Source organism: Mobula birostris, chromosome 6 (assembly GCF_030028105.1).
Source record: "Mobula birostris isolate sMobBir1 chromosome 6, sMobBir1.hap1, whole genome shotgun sequence".
Lineage (NCBI taxonomy): Eukaryota > Metazoa > Chordata > Chondrichthyes > Myliobatiformes > Myliobatidae > Mobula > Mobula birostris.
The window spans coordinates 60,970,303-60,991,181 of NC_092375.1; the positions used below are offsets into that span (position 1 = coordinate 60,970,303).

At 42.7% G+C, this 20,879-nt stretch overlaps 1 protein-coding gene across 4 annotated transcripts in view; it reads left to right on the forward strand.

The window, feature by feature from the left end:
- Positions 1 to 959: 959 nt before the first annotated feature.
- Positions 960 to 20,879, forward strand: part of pola1 (polymerase (DNA directed), alpha 1) — a 306,438-nt gene continuing 286,518 nt past the window's right edge. For 3 of the 4 annotated variants that reach the window (XM_072260537.1, XM_072260535.1, XM_072260538.1), the window contains exons 1-9: positions 960 to 1,076; positions 5,236 to 5,360; positions 6,892 to 6,988; positions 7,136 to 7,216; positions 7,580 to 7,692; positions 12,417 to 12,479; positions 12,595 to 12,696; positions 14,202 to 14,418; positions 19,989 to 20,133. In XM_072260537.1, coding sequence (XP_072116638.1) covers positions 1,034 to 1,076; positions 5,236 to 5,360; positions 6,892 to 6,988; positions 7,136 to 7,216; positions 7,580 to 7,692; positions 12,417 to 12,479; positions 12,595 to 12,696; positions 14,202 to 14,418; positions 19,989 to 20,133 — 986 coding nt within the window. In that variant the 5' untranslated portion in view covers positions 960 to 1,033. The remainder of the gene's footprint in view (positions 1,077 to 5,235; positions 5,361 to 6,891; positions 6,989 to 7,135; positions 7,217 to 7,579; positions 7,693 to 12,416; positions 12,480 to 12,594; positions 12,697 to 14,201; positions 14,419 to 19,988; positions 20,134 to 20,879) is intronic. The other variant, XM_072260536.1, reaches the window with a different exon arrangement.

The following is a 20,879-nucleotide window of genomic DNA, read 5'->3' on the forward strand; positions in this document are numbered from 1 at the left end:
TGGCGCCACTCAGCCTGATTTTCAATCTCCCTCCTATATGCTTCTTGGTCGCCACCTTTGATTCGGCCTACGACAGTGGTGTCGTCAGCAAACTTAATTATGGCATTGGAGCTGTGCTTGGCCTCACAGTGATTAAGTATGAAGCCAGTAGAGCAGGGGGCGAGGCACACTGCTATGTGACGCACCTGTGCGGATGGAGATCGTGGAGGAGACGTTGTTGCCAATCCAATTAACTGGGGTCTGCAAATGAGGAAATCTATCATTCAGTTGCATTGGAAGGTATTGAGGCCTAGATCTTGGAACTTACTGATTAGTTACTAATAGAATTTTTTAAATGACTTGTTCATATGTTTAATTGCTGAATAAAAAAAACTAATTTTTGTTCCCGGTGAGTTTTATGGTACATTCCTTGAGCTACGAGGAATAGAGTGGCCGTTAGACACGAACTGAGTAAAAGCTTCCTTAGGGATAATAGTGTGCAACTCTTCAACTTCTTTAATGGCGTTTTACTTGCCTTCTTGGAAAAATATGTGTTCATCTTCCTTCAAATAACAGGCAAACAAAAGGGAGTGTTCAACACTTCCTCTCAGCAAGACAACTCCATGAATCTTGCTAGAAATCTTGAGCAACACACACAAAATACTGGAGGAACTACAGTACGTGTTCAAACAATTAACTTCATGTTGTCATGAACAACGTGTTCGTCGGCACCCTGTTTCAGTGGGAGCCAGCCATCGACAGCAGTGTAGGAAAGAGTCTAGCTGCTTGAACTCACATTAAACTCGGTCACTGAAACCGCCGCGGTGCGTCCTCACCGCTGTAACCTAACCTGGGGAACTGTCACTCATCGCAGACGGGCGGAAATCTTATACTGACCTGATCAAAGATGGTGGCGCCCAGCCGCTCTCCGTTCCGATTGGTGCGCTGCTGCATGACGTACATCCGAGCGTGTAGTTCCATTCGCCTCAGTTCCGGCAGATTTGGCGCCACATTTTGGTGCGATTTTAGCAGCGGTTGAGGCAAAAAGCATCGAATGGGTCCGGAGAGGGAGGCTGTAGCCGAGCCAGATGGGCAGGGTAATGAGAGCAATGGTTTGGATCAAGGGGAAGGCCAAACTCTGGGGTGGCGGTGGGGTAAAAGGAGATCTGGGGATTCATTGTGGAAGGAGGAAGGTGTGTGTGTGTACACAGTGTGAGAGTCGCTTCAGGGTGAGGGGTGTGTGGTGAGTGAGAGGTCACCCCTGTGTGAGGGGTGTGTGGTGAGTGAGAGGTCACCCCTGTGTGAGGGGTGTGTGGTGAGTGAGAGGTCACGCCTGGGTGAGGGGTGTGTGGTGAGTGAGAGGTCACCCCTGTGTGAGGGGTGTGTGGTGAGTGAGCAGTCACTCCTGGGTGAGGGGTGTGTGGTGAGTGAGAGGTCACCCCTGGGTGAGGGGTGTGTGGTGAGTGAGAGGTCACTCCTGCGTGAGGGGTGTGTGGTGAGTGAGAGGTCACCCCTGTGTGAGGGGTGTGTGGTGAGTGAGAGGTCACCCCTGGGTGAGGGGTGTGTGGTGAGTGAGAGGTCACTCCTGTGTGAGGGGTGTGTGGTGAGTGAGCAGTCACTCCTGTGTGAGGGGTGTGTGGTGAGTGAGCAGTCACTCCTGTGTGAGGGGTGTGTGGTGAGTGAGAGGTCACCCCTGTGTGAGGGGTGTGTGGTGAGTGAGCAGTCACTCCTGGGTGAGGGGTGTGTGGTGAGTGAGAGGTCACTCCTGTGTGAGGGGTGTGTGGTGAGTGAGAGGTCACGCCTGGGTGAGGGGTGTGTGGTGAGTGAGAGGTCACTCCTGTGTGAGGGGTGTGTGGTGAGTGAGCAGTCACTCCTGTGTGAGGGGTGTGTGGTGAGTGAGAGGTCACCCCTGTGTGAGGGGTGTGTGGTGAGTGAGAGGTCACCCCTGTGTGAGGGGTGTGTGGTGAGTGAGCAGTCACTCCTGGGTGAGGGGTGTGTGGTGAGTGAGAGGTCACTCCTGTGTGAGGGGTGTGTGGTGAGTGAGAGGTCACGCCTGGGTGAGGGGTGTGTGGTGAGTGAGAGGTCACTCCTGTGTGAGGGGTGTGTGGTGAGTGAGCAGTCACTCCTGTGTGAGGGGTGTGTGGTGAGTGAGAGGTCACCCCTGTGTGAGGGGTGTGTGGTGAGTGAGAGGTCACCCCTGTGTGAGGGGTGTGTGGTGAGTGAGAGGTCACCCCTGTGTGAGGGGTGTGTGGTGAGTGAGCAGTCACTCCTGTGTGAGGGGGTCACTCCTGCATGAGGGGTGGATAGTGAGTGAGAGGTCACTCTGGCATGAGGGGTGTGTGGTGAGTGAGAGGTCACTCCTGTATGAAGGGTGTGTGGTGAGTGAGAGGTCACCCCTGTGTGAGGGGTGTGTGGTGGGTGAGAGGTCACGCCTGCGTGAGGGGTGTGTGGTGGGTGAGAGGTCACTCCTGCATGAGGGGTGTGTGGTGAGTGAGAGGTCACTCCTGCGTGAGGGGTGTGTGGTGAGTGAGAGGTCACCCTTGGGTGAGGGGTGTGTGGTGAGTGAGAGGTCACGCCTGGGTGAGGGTTGTGTGACGAATGAGAGGTCACCCCAGGGAAGGGGCGTGCGTGGCGAGTGAGGGGTCACGCCTGGGTGAGGGTTGTGTGATGAATGAGGGGTCACCCCAGGGAAGGGGCGTGCGTGGCGAGTGAGGGGTCACGCCTGGGTGAGGGTTGTGTGATGAATGAGGGGTCACCCCAGGGAAGGGGCGTGCGTGGCGAGTGAGGGGTCACGCCTGGGTGAGGGTTGTGTGATGAATGAGGGGTCACCCCAGGGAAGGGGCGTGCGTGGCGAGTGAGGGGTCACCCCTGGGGGAGGCGTGTGCGTGGCGAGTGAGGGGTCACCCCTGGGGGAGGCGCGTGCGTGGTGAGTGAGGGGTCACCCCAGGGTGAGAGGCGTGCGTGGCGAGAGGGGTCACCCCAGGGTGAGAGGCGTGCGTGGCGAATGAGGGGTCACCCCTGGATGAGGAATGGGTGGTGAGTGAGGGGAGGGGGTAGACAGTTACCAGAGTGAAGTGTGTGTGTGGTGAGGGGGATCAACCACGGGTAATGTGGTTGGAAAGATCCTTGTGGATGGGGGTGGAGAGAGGAGGGAGACCTTTCCTATCCATATATCTGGACAAGTATATATATTGTAATTGTACCTGCATCTACCACTTCCTCTGACAACCTCTTCCATATACTTCTGTGGCAAACACATTCCTCCAGGTCCACTTTAGGTCTCTCCCCTTTTAAATTATACCTGTGCTTTTTATTTTTTGACTCCTGTACCCTTAGAAAAAGACAATTATAATCCATCTGATCCATGGCCCTCATGATTATGTAAACCTCTATCAGTTCCCCTTTCAGCCTCCTTTGCTGCAGGGAAAACAGTCCCAGTCAATCCAGTCTCTCCTTATAACTCAAGCCACCCAGACCAACCAGCATTCTTGCAAGTCTTTGCTGCACCCTCTTTAGGTTAATGACAACCTTTCTATAGTGTGGCAACCAACACTGCAGTGTTCCTGGTGTGCTCTCTGCAGCAGTTTGTATGTGATGTCCCAACTCTTGTACTCAGTGTCCTGTCTCATGTCTTAAGTAAGAACATTACGTGCTGCCTCCATTGATTGATTAGCTCTATTTCTCAGGTGTACAATGACCAACACAGTCCGAGGATTGTTCTGCGGATGCCACACTTCCTCTGCTGACATAACTTGCCCACAATTCATTACCCCGACTCTTTGGGACGTGGGAGCAAACTGGAGGACTCAGAGGAAATCCACTTGGTCACAGGAAAACGTGCAGGGAATGGCAGGAATTGAGTTCTGAAAACTAAAGTGTTGTTCTAACCGCTACGCTGCCATGCTGCCTACCTTATCAACCTGTGATGCCACGGCTTATACTTCGGATACATACTTATACCCATAGGTCTCTCAGCATTCCTCAGGGTTCTGTCATCCGCTGTGTATGTCCTTGTCCCAGTCTAACTTCCCAACTCTGCACTTGTCAGAGTTGACGTCGATCTGCTATTCCCTGGTTCACTTTCCCACCTGTGACAATAGACGGCCTGAAAAACATCAAAGCATTTCAGCTATTTTGTCACAAACAAGAGAAGATCTGCAGATGCTGCAAATCCAAGCAACACACACAAAATGCTGGAGGAACTCAGCAGGTCAGGCAGCACCTGTGGAAAAGAATAAACAGGCACCAGTTCGGGCCGAGACCCTTCATCAGGGTCGGGACTCAGCTATTTTGTGATGTTGAAACGAATGACAGGAGAGTTCAATTCTTAGGGGAATGATTCTTGCATTGAATACAGGGTTATTTCTCTTGTCTGGAATTATCCACACAGTGGTCAGTCACCCGTCACCCTTAAAGCTAGATGTACCTTCTATCTCTCTCTCTGTCTCTCTAGTGAATGTTTAAGCAATGTGTGCTGTGGCTCATTAAAATTCTGGCTTACTAAGATTCCCTGACAATTTTACCACTTTATAAATTTGCATTCATATTGAAGGATCTTACAGATGTGTACGCCCCTTTCCCTCTCCATGATCCCTGTAGCAGTCGTGTGGTAGCAAATTTACATGAAATAATATAATTTGCATTAACTAAAAATGAACAAAATCAGGCAGACACCTTGTGCAGATAATGAACTGTCTTCGTAAAATGCTTTCAACGATTGCATCCTCCAAATCTGTGTTATCATTGTAACATTCAAGATGATTGTCAATGCCTTCAAATTCTTCGTAGTTTATAATTTTTTGAAGTAGTGAAGTTGTTTCATTTCTGGCATCTACAAGCCTGAATGCTTGAAACTGCAGTGAGCAAAACAGATCTGGGTTGACTTACTGCTTATTCCTCGCCAACTATCAGTGAGAAAAATCACTGCTTTTTGAACACAACTGACACTACTTAAGAACTTCGCTCTAAGCACAGCGTAGTGTCTAATGGCCATACAAGTGTGTGCAACTGGCTACTGAAAAACAGTTTGGCAACAATTTCCTGCCCCAATTAAGTGGCATAGTATTCCAAATAAACGCGGGGAATCCCAGCCATTTTCTCGATTAGTTTTCGTTCTTTAATAGTTGGCTGCCCCGATTAACCAGTGCCCCCAATAACTGGAAAGCACTGTATTAGGAAAAGTTACTTACCACATTATCCAAATGTCCAGATGAAATCTGTGCTTTTGTATTAAATGGGAGGTGTTACATTTTTCAGGTGATGCAAACTCTTGTGGCTTGGCAATAACGCGTGCAAAACGTGATCGCAGAGAAAAACGAGGACGTCTCGTGGCATTGGAATGCCTGAAGAAGGCAAAAGCGGGTGAGAAAATAAAATATGAGGTAAGATAGTCAGCTTCAGAGTTTTAGTAAAAGATGAGAGGTTGTGACAGATACAAACCCAAATTGTTATCTCTAAGTTTCATTGCTTTACAAAATGCTCTGGTTCATGATTCACTGATAAAATACCAAAGATGATTGTATTGGCGAATGAGGTGTCGTGGTCCCCATGGAAAGCAAGCACATACTATTGAAATCCACTTGGAGAATGCCAAAGAATTAAACTGGTGATTTAGCAGAGCTGACGATGCATTGAAGCACTGTGTCGAGGGAGGTCTTCAGCCAGACTGAGATATTATCATTTTGGAATGGAAAGATTAAAGATTGGGAAATCTGCAGTATCAACACAAAGGGGGGAGAGAGAGAGAGAGAGAGGATCTGGACTTGTGGGGAGAGTGGAGGACAATTACTTGGTTCACAAGTGTCTGCAGTGTAAGAAATAAGATAGGCAAGTTCAAAACATTGATTCATTTTTAAAGGCTATGACATGGACCTAACTACAGCAAGTGCATTGTTGTTAGCTAATGATTTCAGATGATTGAATGTTTTAGAAAAGATGGAGAAATTTGGAACAAAAAGAGAATAGCAAATTGTTAAACTCACAGTAGAAACTGGATGTCACAGCACAAGGGCAAAGGGATCATTTTAGATTGGGTTAAGGATCAGCAAAGAATACAAGTTTCTGATGGGAGTTGTCGACAGGTTCCCTGCTGGTGATGTAATGGGGAAATAATAAAATACACATTCAAAAAGCATGAGGTAAAAATAAACCAGTTACACTAGGATATTCAAACAGCATGGGTAACATTGCTATTAAATGTATTTTTGGAAGATGTTTTTTAAATACATAAGGTCTTAAATGATGTATTGATGAGTAATGAATGTAATTGGGGTTTCTCTCCTTTTTCTATTGTTTGATTATGTGTACCTTGAACTTAATGCAGGGTCTGTAAACCTGTGGGTCAGATGTGTTATGGCACTGTCCAGCAGTGCTAGTGGTGAGGTTATGTGCTCAGTTGCTGAAATGAAACGTGCACTCATTATCCCTCTGAGACAAGAGTGCTCCTGAAAATCTGTAGTCCAATTTTGTTGTGTCCGAAAGTTGTTCAGAATTTATTTTACCTTTATTAGTAACTCTAAGGCCCTTAACGGCAGGAATTAATCATTAATCAGAAATAAATAAATGTTTTGTTTTCCAAAGCATTTATTATCTCTTTGTTAGGTAAGTGCTGTTAACCTTGCACACGCACACTTTCTACCTTGTAATTGGCTACTGCCGAAGTTGAACGATCCATGTGAAGACTTTTTAAAAATAAAATTTTAAGATCTGTGCGTTATATTTTTCCTTGTGTGTGACTACTGTTTTTGACAGATGTTGCTTGATTTTTAATTTAACCCTTTCCCCAAACAATGCCTGGATTGCTTTTCTAGCAAAATTTTTAGCTCTCAATGTATCTTAATGGATAGATGATGTTCAAATTTGGTAAAATCCATCTTTTGCATTGTGCCATATGTCAAATTGCTGCTTTTTCAGGTTGAAGATATTTCAAATGTTTATGAAGAGCTTGATGAAGATGAGTACTCTAAGCTTGTATGTGAAAGGCAGGAGGATGACTGGATAGTTGATGACGGTGCGTGAACCTTAAATTCCTTCTTAATGTGTGTTTATGAGCCCTGCTAAGGGAAATTCTCCATGACATTGGAATCATTTCAGTAATTAACTGTGACTTAATGTTCTGTTGTTGACAACTTGTTAATGTTATACCTGTATTTGCCAGATGGGATTGGTTATGTCGAAGATGGTCGAGAAATTTTTGATGATGACTTGTCAGAAGATGTCTTTGATAATAAAACAAAAGGTAAGGATTCAGCAGTTAGATCAGAAAATGGGTGAAAAGTTCAGGAGAGGAGATAAAGCGAAGAAAAATAGTTCATGTTTCAGGTCGATGACCTTCATCAGAAGTGGTGAAGGTTTAAATTTTTAATAGTCTTTCGGAAAGTGAGACAGGAAACCGCTGAAATGTTATTTCTGCTTACTACCTGACCTGCAGTTTCCAGGGTTTCAAATTTCTAGTATCCATTGCTTTTTTTTGTTTGTTTTTTCTATTATATTGAAGGTGCTAAAATTGATATATGTAACTCTTTTTAAGCAATTTTATTTTTAATGATTTGCCTATCAAATTTAAAACGTCATCTGTTATTAATGTGATCTGTCCCTGTAGGCAAAGGAGCGCCTAGTGCAAATAGAGAGAAGAAAGGTATGAGGAGCTTGGTCTCAAAACCCAACAACATTAAGTCTATGTTTTTGGCCAGCACAACGAAGAAGAAAGCTGAGGTGTGGCATAATCTCTTCACTTCTATTTTACCATGTCATTTCTAAAGAAGGTGGGCGCCAGCATTTATTGCCCATTCCTGGTAGGCTTTGAGAAGTTGGTGAGGTGCTGCAGACTTAAAATGTTCCTGCCCTTATGATGAAACTACTACCACACCATGTTTTTGAGACTGGATGTTAGACAAAGTGGAAGGGAATCTGCAGGTGGTTATATTCTTCCTGGCTGGAGTCTTGTTTGAAGACATGGGCATGAAGTGTTGTGTCAGAGAAGATCAGACAAATACGTACAGAACACTCTGTAGATAAGAACATAAGAAATAGGTGCAGAAGTAGGAGATCTTTCTCATCGAGCTCTTTCTGCCATTCAATAAGATCGTGTTTGATCTGGCTGTGGACCTAACTCCTTTCCCCTATAACCATTAATTCCCCTACTGTGGTGCACTTTACATTGAAGTGCATGTTCCGTGTTTTTCTAATAACTGTTAAATTTGATTAAGCTTTTTTTTGAGAGACCAGATTAAATTTTACTTTCGATGTTGGTCAGGATCCATTATCTACCTTACTGTAGGTGAAGAATTGACGAGGCGAGACTTAAAGAAGCAGGATGGAGCTAAGATCTTGGGTTCACTACAGGCCTCTGTTAATCGGACTAGATTCTTAGTCCAGGTGTTGCCAAGCAGAAATCAAAACGAAACTTTCCCAAAGGATTGCTCTTCCAGCCCTTGCACTTCTAGAGTCATAGAACACTACACCACCAAAACAGACCCTTCAGCCCATCTAATCTGCTTCAAACCATTAATCTGCCTAGTCCCATCGACCTGCATCGGGACCATAGTCCTCCACACCACATTCATCCATGTATCTATCCAAATTTCTCTTAGATATTGAAATCAACCCCACATCCACCACTTGCGCTGGCAGCTTGTTCCACACTAACACCACCCTCTGAGTGAAGAAGTTCCAGCTCATGTTCCCTTTAAACATTTCACCTTTCACTATTAACCCATGACCCGTGGTTGTAGTTTCACCCAACCTCAGTGGAAGAACCCTGCTTGTATTTACCCCTCACAATTTTACATACCTCTGTTGAATCTCCCCTCAATCCTCTAACTTATTCAACTTTTCCCTATGGTTCAGGTCCTCAGGTCCCAGCAACATCCTTGTAAATGTCCTCTATACTCTTTCTGTCTTATTTATATCCTTCCTGTAGGTAGGTGACCAATCTGCACACAATATCCCAAATTAAGCCTCACTAATGTCTTATATGACTTCAACATAACATCCCAACTCCTGTATTGAATACATTGATTTATGTTGGCCAATGTGCCAGAAGCTTTATTTGCGTCCCTATCTATGTGTGACACAGCTTTCAAGGAATTATGGATCTGTATTCTCAGATTCCTCTGTTCTGCCACATCCCTCTGTGCCCTACCCCTCACCATATAAGACCTACCCTGATTGGTCCTCCCAATGTGCAACACCTCACACTTTTCTGCATTAATTTCTATCTGCCATTTTTCAGCCCATTTTTCCAGCTGGTCCAGATCCCACTGCAAGCTTTGATAGTCTTCCTCACTGTCCACTACCCCTCCAATCATCCGCAAATTTGCTGATCCAGTTTACCACATTATCATCCAGATAGTGGATATAGTTGACAAACAACAATAGACCCAGCCCCAATCCCTGCGGCACACCACTATTCACAGGTCTCCCTCCAGTCAGAGAGGCAACCATCCACAACCACTCTCTGGCTTCTTCCATAGAACCAATGTCTAATCCAGTTTACTACCTCATCTTGAATGCCAAGCAACTGAACCTTCTTGACCAAGCTTCCATGTGGGACCTTGTCAAAAGTCAAGGTCTATGTAGATAACATCATCTGCCTTGCCCTCTTCAACTTTCCAGTTAACTTCCTCAAAAAAAGTCTATAAGATTGGTTAGGCACGACTCACCAAGCACAAAGCCATGTTGACTATCCCTAATCAGCCCACATCTATCCAAGCAACATACACAAAATGCTGGAGGAACTCAGCAGGCCAGGCAGCAACTGCCAAAGGACCTTGGTCCAAAACGTCGACTGTACTCTTTTCTTTTGATGCTGCCTGGCCTGCTGAGTTCCTCCAGCATTTTGTGTGTGTTGCTTGTATTTTCAGCATCTGAAGATTTTCTCTTGTCCATGTCTACTTATATATCTAGTCCCTTAGAATACCTTCCATTAACTTTACCACTACTGATGTCAGGCTCACCAACCTATATTTTCCTGGCTTATTCTTAGAGTCTTTCTTAAACAACAGAATAATATTAGATATCTTCCGTTCCTCTGGCACCTCACCCGGGCGTAAGGATGTTTTAAGTATCTCTGCTAGGGGACCTGCATTTCAGCCCTCACCTCCCACAGGGTCTGAGGGAACACCTTGTCAGGCCTTTAGTATTTATTCACCCTAACTTGCCTCAAGACAACAAACACCTCCTCTATAATCTGTATAGGGTATATGTCCTCACTGTTGCATTTTCTCACATCTATGGACTCTTTATCCGTTTACCAAGTAAGTACAGATGCAAAAAATCCATTTAAGATCTTACCCATCTCTTTTGACTCCTCGCATAGATTACCACTCTGATCTTCAGAGGACCAGTTTTGTCCCTTGCTACTCTTTTTCTCTTAAGAAAGAGTAGAAACCCTTAGGATTCTCCTTCAGCTCATGTCATCATCTTGATCATCTGATTATCATGTGTAAGTAGAGTGCTCTTGCTGCTTCTCAGAACCTATTACCGGAAATTGGAGCGTGGACTGTGTTCTGGAGCTACACCTGTTATATTTATAGTTGCAGGCTGGAGAGAACTGAATTTTAATTCATTGGTTTGAATCTAAACAAGGCAGAGACACCAGGTGTCCTGATCTTCTCAAAAGTTGAGTTGTGCATATCGGGTACATACATATGTTACGGACAAGTAGTACAGTGAAAAACTAACGTGCAGCAGCATTACGGGAATATATAGTGCTTGAAAGTTTGTGAACCTTGTAGAATTTTCTCTATTTTTGCATAAATATGACCTAAAATGTGATCAGATCTTCATGTGTCCTAAAACTAGATCAAGAAAACCTAATTAAATAAAGAACCCAAAAAAACATTATACTTGTCCATTTATTTATTGAGAAAATGAACCAATATTACATGTATTTCTTGGAAAAAGTATGTGAACCTTTGTTTTCAGTAATCAGTGTAACCTCCCCTGTATAGAATCAGAATCAGATTTATTATCACCGACTTGTGATGTGAAATTTGTTAACTTAGCAGCAGTAGTTCAATGCAATACATAATCTAGCAGAGAGAAAAAAAATAAATATAATAATAATAAACAAGTAAGTCAATTAAGTATATTGAATAGATTTTAAAAAGTGTAAAAACAGAAATACTGTATATTTAAAAAAAAAGGTGAGGTAGTGTCCAAAGATTCTACTTTTTTTTTTAATAGGGCAGGACACCTCTATAACCTAAACTCCAATCTCATCTCATTAATTGGAATACCTGACTCCAATTAGCTTTTGTAGAAGGCATTACCCCAGAGGTTCACATACTTTTTCCAGCAAATGCCATGTAATATTAGATATTTTTTCTCAATTAATAAATGAACAAATCTAATGTTTTTTGTGTTATTTATATAATTGGGTTCTCTTTATCTAGTTTTAGGACTTGCATGAAGATCTGATCACATTTTAGGTCATATTTATGCAGAAACAGAGAGAATTCTACAGGGTTCACAAACTTCCTTGCACCACTGTGGCATGATATTAACAGCATCCACAAGAAAAATATAAATTTTACACGAAAGATCACAATTAGGACAAAAAAAAGTCCTCTTCAGTGCAAAGGGATCAGATTGGTGCTGAACTGTAGGTTTTGCTGGTTGGTTCAAGAACTACATGGCTGAAGGGAAGTAGCTGTTTTTGAAACTGTTGTTGAAGGGCTTTAGGGTTCTGTACCTTCTCTGGCCCAAATGAATGAAGATCACTGAAGGATAAACACAAGAAATTTTGCAGATGCTGAAAATCCAAAGCAACACACACAAAATGCTGGAGGAACTCAACTCATACTCATTCCATTTGGCGCTTATCCCTGCAAAGTGCCACAAGTGCCACAGCTCCTCTCTCATAGTCACTCAAGGCCCCAAACAGTCCTTTGAAGTGAGGCAACACTTCTGCAATTCTGTCAAGGTCATCTACTGTATCCAGTGCTCCGAGTGAGACCCAATATAGATCAGGGCACTGCTTCATCGAGCACCCTTGCTCCATCTGCCACGACAGGCGGGATTTTCCGGTCTCCACCCATCCATTTTTAATTCTACTTCTCATTTCTTTTCCAACTACTGCCATGATGAGACTATGCTCAGGTTGGATTCAGGATGCTGTCTTCTTGAGGCAGCGCTGTCTGTGGACACTGCTGGTGCAGAAGTATATACCCGTAATGAATTGGTCTGCGTCTTCTACTCCCTGCAGCTTCTTGTGTTCTTGTGCATTTGAATCACTGTACCAGACCATAAAGTGACCTGTCAGCACTTTTTCAACAGTTCATCTGCATAAGTTTGATAGAATGTTTGGAGACATGCCATGAAAAGATAGAGGTCCAGTAGTAGTAGTTCAGGAGGAAAGAATTTATGAAGAATACTGTTTCAATCAAAAATGTGATTCATAATTACAGACTATTTGTATTTTTTTACTTTTGCAGAAAGATGTTGATTTGTCCAAGGATGATCTATTAGGAGACATACTTCAGGATCTTCATGCAGAGGTAAAGAGCCAGTTCATGCTTAAGTTTTGTTAGATAATTTGGCTGTATGTTGCATCACTTATTCTCCCTTCCTAGCTTTAGAGATCTTAACCAAATTTGGTTTTGCTCTTAATAGGCATCCTCGATACCTGCGCCACCTCCCGTTGTGGTCTTGAAGAAGAGAAAGCCTGCTGGGGTGTTAGCGAATCCATTTTCTGTCAAACCACCCACCCTGAAGGTAACCCAATAAACAGCTTCAGTTATATTTTAATGCCTTCTGGATCTCTCTGGAATTTGAAAATTAGCAGCAGATTTAAAGAATAAAACAATGGGTCATGGAGGCAAACAGCCTGGAAGCAGTCTCTTTCACTCAGCAAATCCATACCCACCATTAATCACCTATCTGATGGATCCTATTTTATTCTCCCCACATTCCCATCAACTACCCCTGGATTCCACTGCTCACTGACATACTATAGGCTATTTACAGAAGGCAATTTACCCTCTAACTCACCAATCTTTGGGATTTGGGTTCACCTGAAGGAAGCCCAGAGGAAAAAATGCAAACTTTGCACAAACAGATAGAGTGCAGGTCGGAATTGAGCCCCTGTTACCTGAACTGTAAGGCAGCAATTGCACTTCTGTGCCACCTTCAATATGCTCAAGTATGTCTGTCTACATTAATATTAATTTCTGTTAATAATGGTTAGCAAATTTCACAACATATACCAGTGATATTAAACCTGATTTTGATATTTGTGCAGCTTATTTCAGTGTATATCTACTAATTTCTAAATTTTCTGAGATTTTATTCAAAGTCTTCTCTGTCAGTAGTCCAGTGATTGTGGTGCATTCCAATCTGCTTCCTTCACTGGGTTATTTAACTTGCTAACTAATTTAATTTATATACATTGCATTTCTTGTAATTTGTAGTTTTTTATGTATTGCACTGTACTGCTGCCACAAAACAACAAATTTCAGTGATAATCAACCTAATTCTGGCTGTATCCAGATATGACAGTTCAGCCATCTGAGACAAGAGAAGTACCCTAAAGACTAACGTATGCATAACTGAGCTGAGTGCCATGTATGCCAAGGTAGTAATTGTATATAGAGTTCATGACATGTTGCTCATATGGGATGTATATACAGCACAAAACTTAGCAGAGATTTTGCTTAGTTACCTTGATGTACTTTGTTAGGTCACTTTTCAGTGCTAAGATACATTGGTAAGACCACAAGCTGTGGTTAGGGAACACTGTTGTTGGGTTTCAAAGGACCTCACTTGCACTGGGAGAGAAGACTGTCACAGTGAAGCAATGCCACCATTTTGAATGGAGACTAGCAATGGTTTAGGGATCTTGGGAGGAGAACGGAAAGTATGGATGACCACTTCTGCAGAAACATAGCAAACCTTTAATAGATTGTTTGAAATTAAGGGAATCAAGTCCTTGTTTGTTGCTGCAGGAAAGTGGCACTGAGGGAATAATTCAGCCACTGAATGGTGGAGCACAAGGAGCTTAATGGGTTGAGCCTGATTCGAACGCTGTGTGCCTTCTGTGTTCTCATTGAAATCCCCAGTTGAGAAAAGGATTTAAATGATTCCTAATTGCATTGCAATCTTTGGATTTTTAATTGTGTTACTTTGTGTACCAATTCAGTATGAAAGGTCTTTAATTGTGAAAACTCAGTTCCTGCACATCTCCGAAACAAAGTTCGAAGTTTTCATTTTTGAACCCTCAGGTTTCTGCAGGCCCTGATTTTACTCACTTGAATGGCTCTGCAAGAAAACCAGTCGTCCCTGAAGGTAGAATCAGCACAGTGGAAAGAGCCCTTCTAGTTCCTGTGAATTCATCAGCCAAAAAGGTGCAGGTGAAACAACAGCAAAGGAAGTTGGAATTGGAGGAACCAAAGGACATTCCCAAGGAAGTGATTGTAAAAGAAGAGAGAGATGCTGATGGTAAATATATATATAAAAAACATATAATAAAATGCATGTGTGCCTTCAATATTCTTATTTTGTATCTATTGAGGATTGAGTGTTGAGCTGTGGTTTTGCTCTAAGGAAGGGAGCTTTGTCCTCTGTAGTGTTCCATGAGCAATGTATACTGTTTGCTTACAGGAATGTACTGTGATCCTGGTCTTGCTTTTTTGTGTGTGTGTTTAGCAATTTGTGTGCTTCTCCCTGAAACTCCTGGCTTTGAACCTTATTTGGACATAATGTGTCCTTTGTTGCCTATTCCTGATACATCCACACTATGAAGCAGAAAAATTTACTTCTTCACTGTGAATAAGTTTATGTGCCTCTCTGGCATAATGTACAGCGATGAACAATCATGGTTTCTGTGGCAGCTTTTTCATCTCCTGAATCACAAAAGTGTCTGCAATTCATTGACATAAAACACCTCATGAAACCTGAAAAGCATAATATTAAGGTCATTGCAAAGTCTATGAAAGCTGGAGATTCTGAGTAGGTCAGGCTGTAACTGGGTAAGTGAGAAGCCGGTAATGTTTTGGGTAAATCTTGAAATAGCTTCTCAAATCCTGAAATGGGTTCATTGTACTTTGTTCTACAGTTGCACTGGCAAAGAACAAAGCATAAGCCTAATGGATGACAGAGCAGAAAAGACTAAAGGAGAAGAGGGGAGAATTTGAGATTGGGTAAAAATGCACAAACTAGAGGGAGAAGGAGATTTTTAAAGAAGTAAGAAAGTTAATTCAGTCTCGGGAGTAAGTATGGTTCTTGAGTTTGGAGAACAAGCTGACTTTTTGACTTTAACTAGCATACTCTGACTAAAAAAATTTTTTAGGATTCTGCTCTGTATTCAATATTGTAAAGTAGACATGAGTACTAAACATGTCTCATCTGGTCTGGTATCTTTAAAGTTCATGACTGATTCTATTAGAAGTTTATTTTATTTTCTTTCATTTAAGCATATTAGATTTATTCAGGGCTATTAGATGCAACTTGAAGTATCTTTCGTCTAGGACATGTTCAACGTGGAGGGGCTTTGCTTGTCACCCAAAAGTACCCTTAACTTAAGAATATTTGTGGATTTATAACTTATGCAAGTTTGACATGGTTAATTCTCAATTCCTTTTACAACCTCTGCTTGACCTTATCACTAATACAACGGATTGTCCTGGAGGTCAAAGCATCTGTGCAACTCGTGTTGGGGCAGAAGGAAAGTTTGACAGGGCTGTCTGTGGGGTTGTACTCATACATTCACCACCAGGTGGAGGTAGAACAAAGCTTAGGGAATGCACTGTGACTTGAAGTTTGCAGCTTGTGAACTAAAAAAGACAATGTTAACAATGAAATTATTGGTGTGAACTAATTTAAATTTCAGTCCTTCCTGTGCTACACGAAATCTCCAACACAGTACTGTTAATTGTGAGCAAGTTTATCTACCTCTTTGGAAGTGAATTTCAGAATTGCCGTTAAATTCTGTGGAAGGGTCTCGGTCCAAAACGTTGACCGTTTGCTCTTTTCCCTGGCCTGCTGAATTCCTCCAGCATTTTGTGTGTGTTGCTTGGATTTCCAGCATCTGCAGATTTCCTCGTGTTCAGATTTACCAAGGATTGTCAGCAGGGCTGGGGTGTGATTTTAAACTTTGAAGGATGAGTGAGTTACCTCGCGAACTTTTGAAAGTGCACTCATTCTGAAGTTGCTATAGTCTGTCTGGCCTGGTCCTTTAATGTGAGAGAAGCAGATATGTGCTTTTTTGTTGTCTTTGTTGAGTGCCTGCTGCACAGTGCTAGTTTGCAGCGTTCTTCATTTGGATGTTGACCTGCAGTTTTGATGGCTCATGTGAAGTCTGGTCCAAGGAAATAGGATCTGGAGCAGTGAGATAAATTATATTTAGAATTAGCTTGGTGCTATTGGGGAATTGATTTTGTGATTGGAAGCCTGTCTTGTGACCATTGATGTACTAGAGGGACCAGTGCTGGGACCTTTTCTATTTATTTTATACATTAACATTTGAGTTTGATGCAGGATTTCAGGAATGACATGGACACTGGCGGTGGTGTTGACAGTGAGATGAATGGTCTTTGGCTGCAGAATGATGTTGGTGAGTTGGTCAGGGAAAAGGCAGATAAAGCTAGGGCTTTACTCTTTGGAGAGAAGGAGGATGAGAGGAGACATGATAGAGGTATACAAGATATTAAGAGGAATAGGTAGTGTGGACAGCCAGTGCCTCTTCCCCAGGGTACTACTGCTCAATACAAGAGGTCATGGCTTTAAGGTAAGGGGTGGGAAGTTCAAGGGGGATATTAGAGGAAGGTTTTTTACTCGGAGAGTGGTCGGTGTGTGGCATGCACTGCCTGAGTCAGTGGGTGGAGGCAGATTCACTAGTGAAGTTTAAGAGACTACTGGACAGGTATATGGAGGAATTTAAGGTGGGGGGTTATGTGGGAGGCAGGGTTTGAGGGTTGGCACAACAATGTGGGCCGAAGGGCCTGTACTGTGCTGTACTATTCTATGTTCTATGAAACAATTTGGAAAATGTGAACTGAGGCATTTTGGTGAGGACAGATGCAGACAACGATCCAATGATCTGAACATTAAATTTTCTAACTTCTGGTAATCTTTGTTCCTGTGTTTTCCAGCCTCATGACCACTTGGGTCCTCTTTATTCCATACCTCCTTTGCCCCCCCCCCCCCCACCTGGGTCTATCTGCCACCTTTTGTCTCCCCATTTTGCTCCTTCCATATTTGTCTTTACCTGTCACCCCCAGCCCCTGTCTTGCACTCCACCCCTCCCTCTCCTGTCTACCTCCAACTTGGTCTATCTGCTGATCATCCCTCACTCTTTCTTGGTACATCAATCAGCTACCCAGCCCCTGCCTCTCCCCTCTCCCACTCTCTCCTTCACAGTGACCATCCTCCCTCAATGACCTCAATCCTGATCTCCACTTGAGACATTGACCGTCCCTTTCCCTCCGCAAATACTGATCCGTTGAGTTTCTCCAGCAGTTTTTTTTTGCTCCATGTCATGCGAATTGCCACACACTAGATCAGGAATTCCCAACCTTTTTTATGCCATGGACCAACACCATGAGTGGACCCCCAGATTGGGAACTCCTGCCCTGGACTATAGATAGGAGCATAGTCAATACTCTGATCCTGGAACCTGCAGAGTGAATATCTGTGTGTTTTTCCTCACTCATCTGCTCTAACCTTGGATTTGTGTATTTGTGGCATTCTTCTGCAATTTTTTTGCTGATATTTTGCTGAATTAGGTGCTGAATTCCTTAAAAATGTAACTTCTGTTATGCTAGGCAGTCGGAGGTAAACTAAAACTGAATTTATGGTTGTATACAGTGCCTTAAAGTATTCAGCCCCCACAAGTATTTTCACACCTCAGTGTCTCATTTTCTATATTTAAAATATATCGAAGTAGGATTTTTTGAGCTAATCTATAAAATGTTGTCCATCATGTCAAATCAAAAGAAAAGTTCCAAAACCTGTCAACAGTTTGCTAAAATATGAAAACCATAATTGTGTGGCTGTAAAAGTATTTTTCCCCTTTGTACTCTAATTACTGCACTAACTTTCCTCAGTTGCAATATATTACCTTACCAAGGTAATATACCTTACCAAGTTGTTGATTAGAATATTGGAAGATTACCTGTTTTCAATGAATTCATCAGAGTAAATGCCCCCTCTCTCTGTAAGGTCCAACAGTATGGTGGATTTTCAATAGGCCAAATCAAAATGAAAACAAAGGAGCATTCAAGGCAAGTCAGGGAAATGATAATATGGAAGCACAAATCTGGGGAAGGGTACAAGACCATTTCAAAGGCACTGAACATACCTCTGAGCTCAGTGTAGTCCATTGTGAAAAGTGGAAATACTTTGAAACCACAGCCAACACTGCCTAGATCAGGCTGACTCTCTAAACTTAATCGCCGGAGAAGAATGACATTTGTAAGAGAGGCTACTGTGACCCCAACATTCACTCTGAGTGAGCTGCAGAAGTCAGTGTCTGCAACTGGTGATGAAGTCCATGGCTGTATAATCTCTGAGGCCTTGCACAAAAAGGATATTTATGAAAGAGTGGCAATGAAGAAGCCCTGATTATATAAATAATAAAAAGCATATCCTTGCCCGTAAAGACTTTGCAAAGCTTCACCTAGAAGATACTGTTAAAATGTGGTTGGATGAGACTAAAGTGGAACTTTTTGGCCTCAATGTGAAGCAATACATGTGGCGTAAATCTAATACTGCACATCTGTCGGGTAACACTATCCCTACTGTAAAGTATGGTGGAGGTAGCATCATGCTATGAGAATGCTTTTCAGCAGCAGGGGCTGGAAATGTGGTCAGAATTGATTGGAAGATGAATGCTGCTAAATACAGAGAGATCCAAGACTAAAACCTGCTAGCCTCTGCCAGAAGACTTAAGTCGGAGAGAAAGTTCATCTTTCAGCAAGACAGTGACACAGAGCACACTGCCAGATCAACCGTGGAGTGGCTTCAAATGAAGAAAATTGATGTCCTTGAGTGGCTTAGTCAGAGTCCTGACTGTATTCAGATCAAACATCTCTGGCAAACCCTCAAAATTGCTGTCCACTGCTGCTCCCCAGCTAACCTGGCACAACTTGAGCAATTTTGCAAGGAGAAATGGGCTAATCTTGTTCCATCACGTTGTGCAAAGCTAATAGAAACTAATCCAAAAAGGCTACTGACTGTAATAGCTCCAAGAGTTGGTTCAGCTAAGCAAAGGGGAATGAATACTTTTTAGCTGCTGACATTTCAGTTCTGGAAATGTTAGTTTTTCATGCTTTACAATTTTCCTTGTTTTTTTTGGGTTTTCTGGGGGAAAAAAGGAGCATGTGATTCACAAATAAAAATTGTCAGGTAAATTGATCAACATTGCTGGTTATAATCATTTATATGAACAAAGGATTGGGCAATGATTATTTTTACAAGGCACTAAGTGGAACATCAGTTCTGTGTTGTGCATGGTTAATGTTAAAGTCGAAGTACTGTTAAATGGTGGGATTGTTCTCACTAGCAACTCAAATAGGGAGAAAGAACACAAGTGAACTTAGATTTTCATGATGATTCAAGAATATCCATTTTACGTTTTTTCCCCCTTGTATTACTTTTCCCTCCCTCACATTCCACTTTGTACCTCTGTGATTGTTGAATATAGACAAACTACTGTGGTGTCAAGGAAAATCATTAATTCCCCTTTGATTCTTTTTGCCATTAACTTGCACTGAAGGGTAATCTGCATTGACTAATTAACATACCAGCACATCTTGGGATGTTACAGGGAGAAACTGCAAACCTTGCACAGAAGGCACACAGGGTCAGCGTCAGGGTCAGACTGGGCCATCGGAGTTGTGAGGCAGCAAATCTACCAGCTGTGTTGCCATGCCACTGTTGCATGTGAATCTGTTTGCTGCCATGTTTCCTGAGTGGTTCGTTTCTAGGAAGATTGTCTTTGCACAATTCTGTTCAGATCTTTGCTTTGTTTAACTGCTGTACCACGAGTTATAAATTCTGATTTTAATTAGCAGAAGATCCCCAAGTAATGGAGTTGGATGAGGGAGACTTTGATGAACCCATGGACACTAAGCCTATGTCCACTGCAAAAGTAGAAATGGAAGATGTGAAAGCCATCAAAGCTGAAGAACCCAAGGAGGAAGACAAGCCATTCAAGTAAGCCAATTGAAAGAAAGGACTTTTGGAAAATTAATAATGCACTTGTTTTCTTTAGGATATTCTGATAAACAATAGGGCATGTATTTACTGATGGGGTTGAATAAAATCTGTTTTTTAGTCTCCTGCAATTGTATTGAGCAGCCATTTTACCAGTTACCAAACAATCAGCCTGTTGCTGGGCCTGGACATATCTCAAGAGGCTAAGATAGTACCCTTGCAGAATTGATCTGGTGCTAATGCTGATAAAGGTTCCTTTTTTAATTAAACCCTCAATTTCAGCTCTTTATTTTCATTTCCAAGCATTGGTTCAAGATGATTTTAGTGTAGTAGGTTTTCTGGGAGAATTCAGTCCAAAGTATGCTGAAGGCTATAAATACCAGTGGAGAGAGCTAGTAGGATCAGGACACTGCAGATGATGGAATCTGGAGCAGCCATCTGCTGGCGAAAGTCAGTGTGTCAAGTAGCATCTATTAGGGGAAGGGAAAAGAACTGTCGACAATTTGGACCAGGCCCTGGTGTTGTGTTTCAACCCAAATATCAACAGTTAATCTTCCCACTACCACAGATGCCTCTTGATCTGCTGAATTCTTCCAACAAATTATGAGAAGAGTTTGTAGCTGGCCAGAGTTTATTCTATAGCTCAGAGTGTTGGAGTGTCAGATTTCTTCCTGGTTGAGAAAAATTGCAGCTGCAATTGGTCTAGCTACAGTTTTTCTGAAAAGTTCATGTTTCTGTTAGTGGCC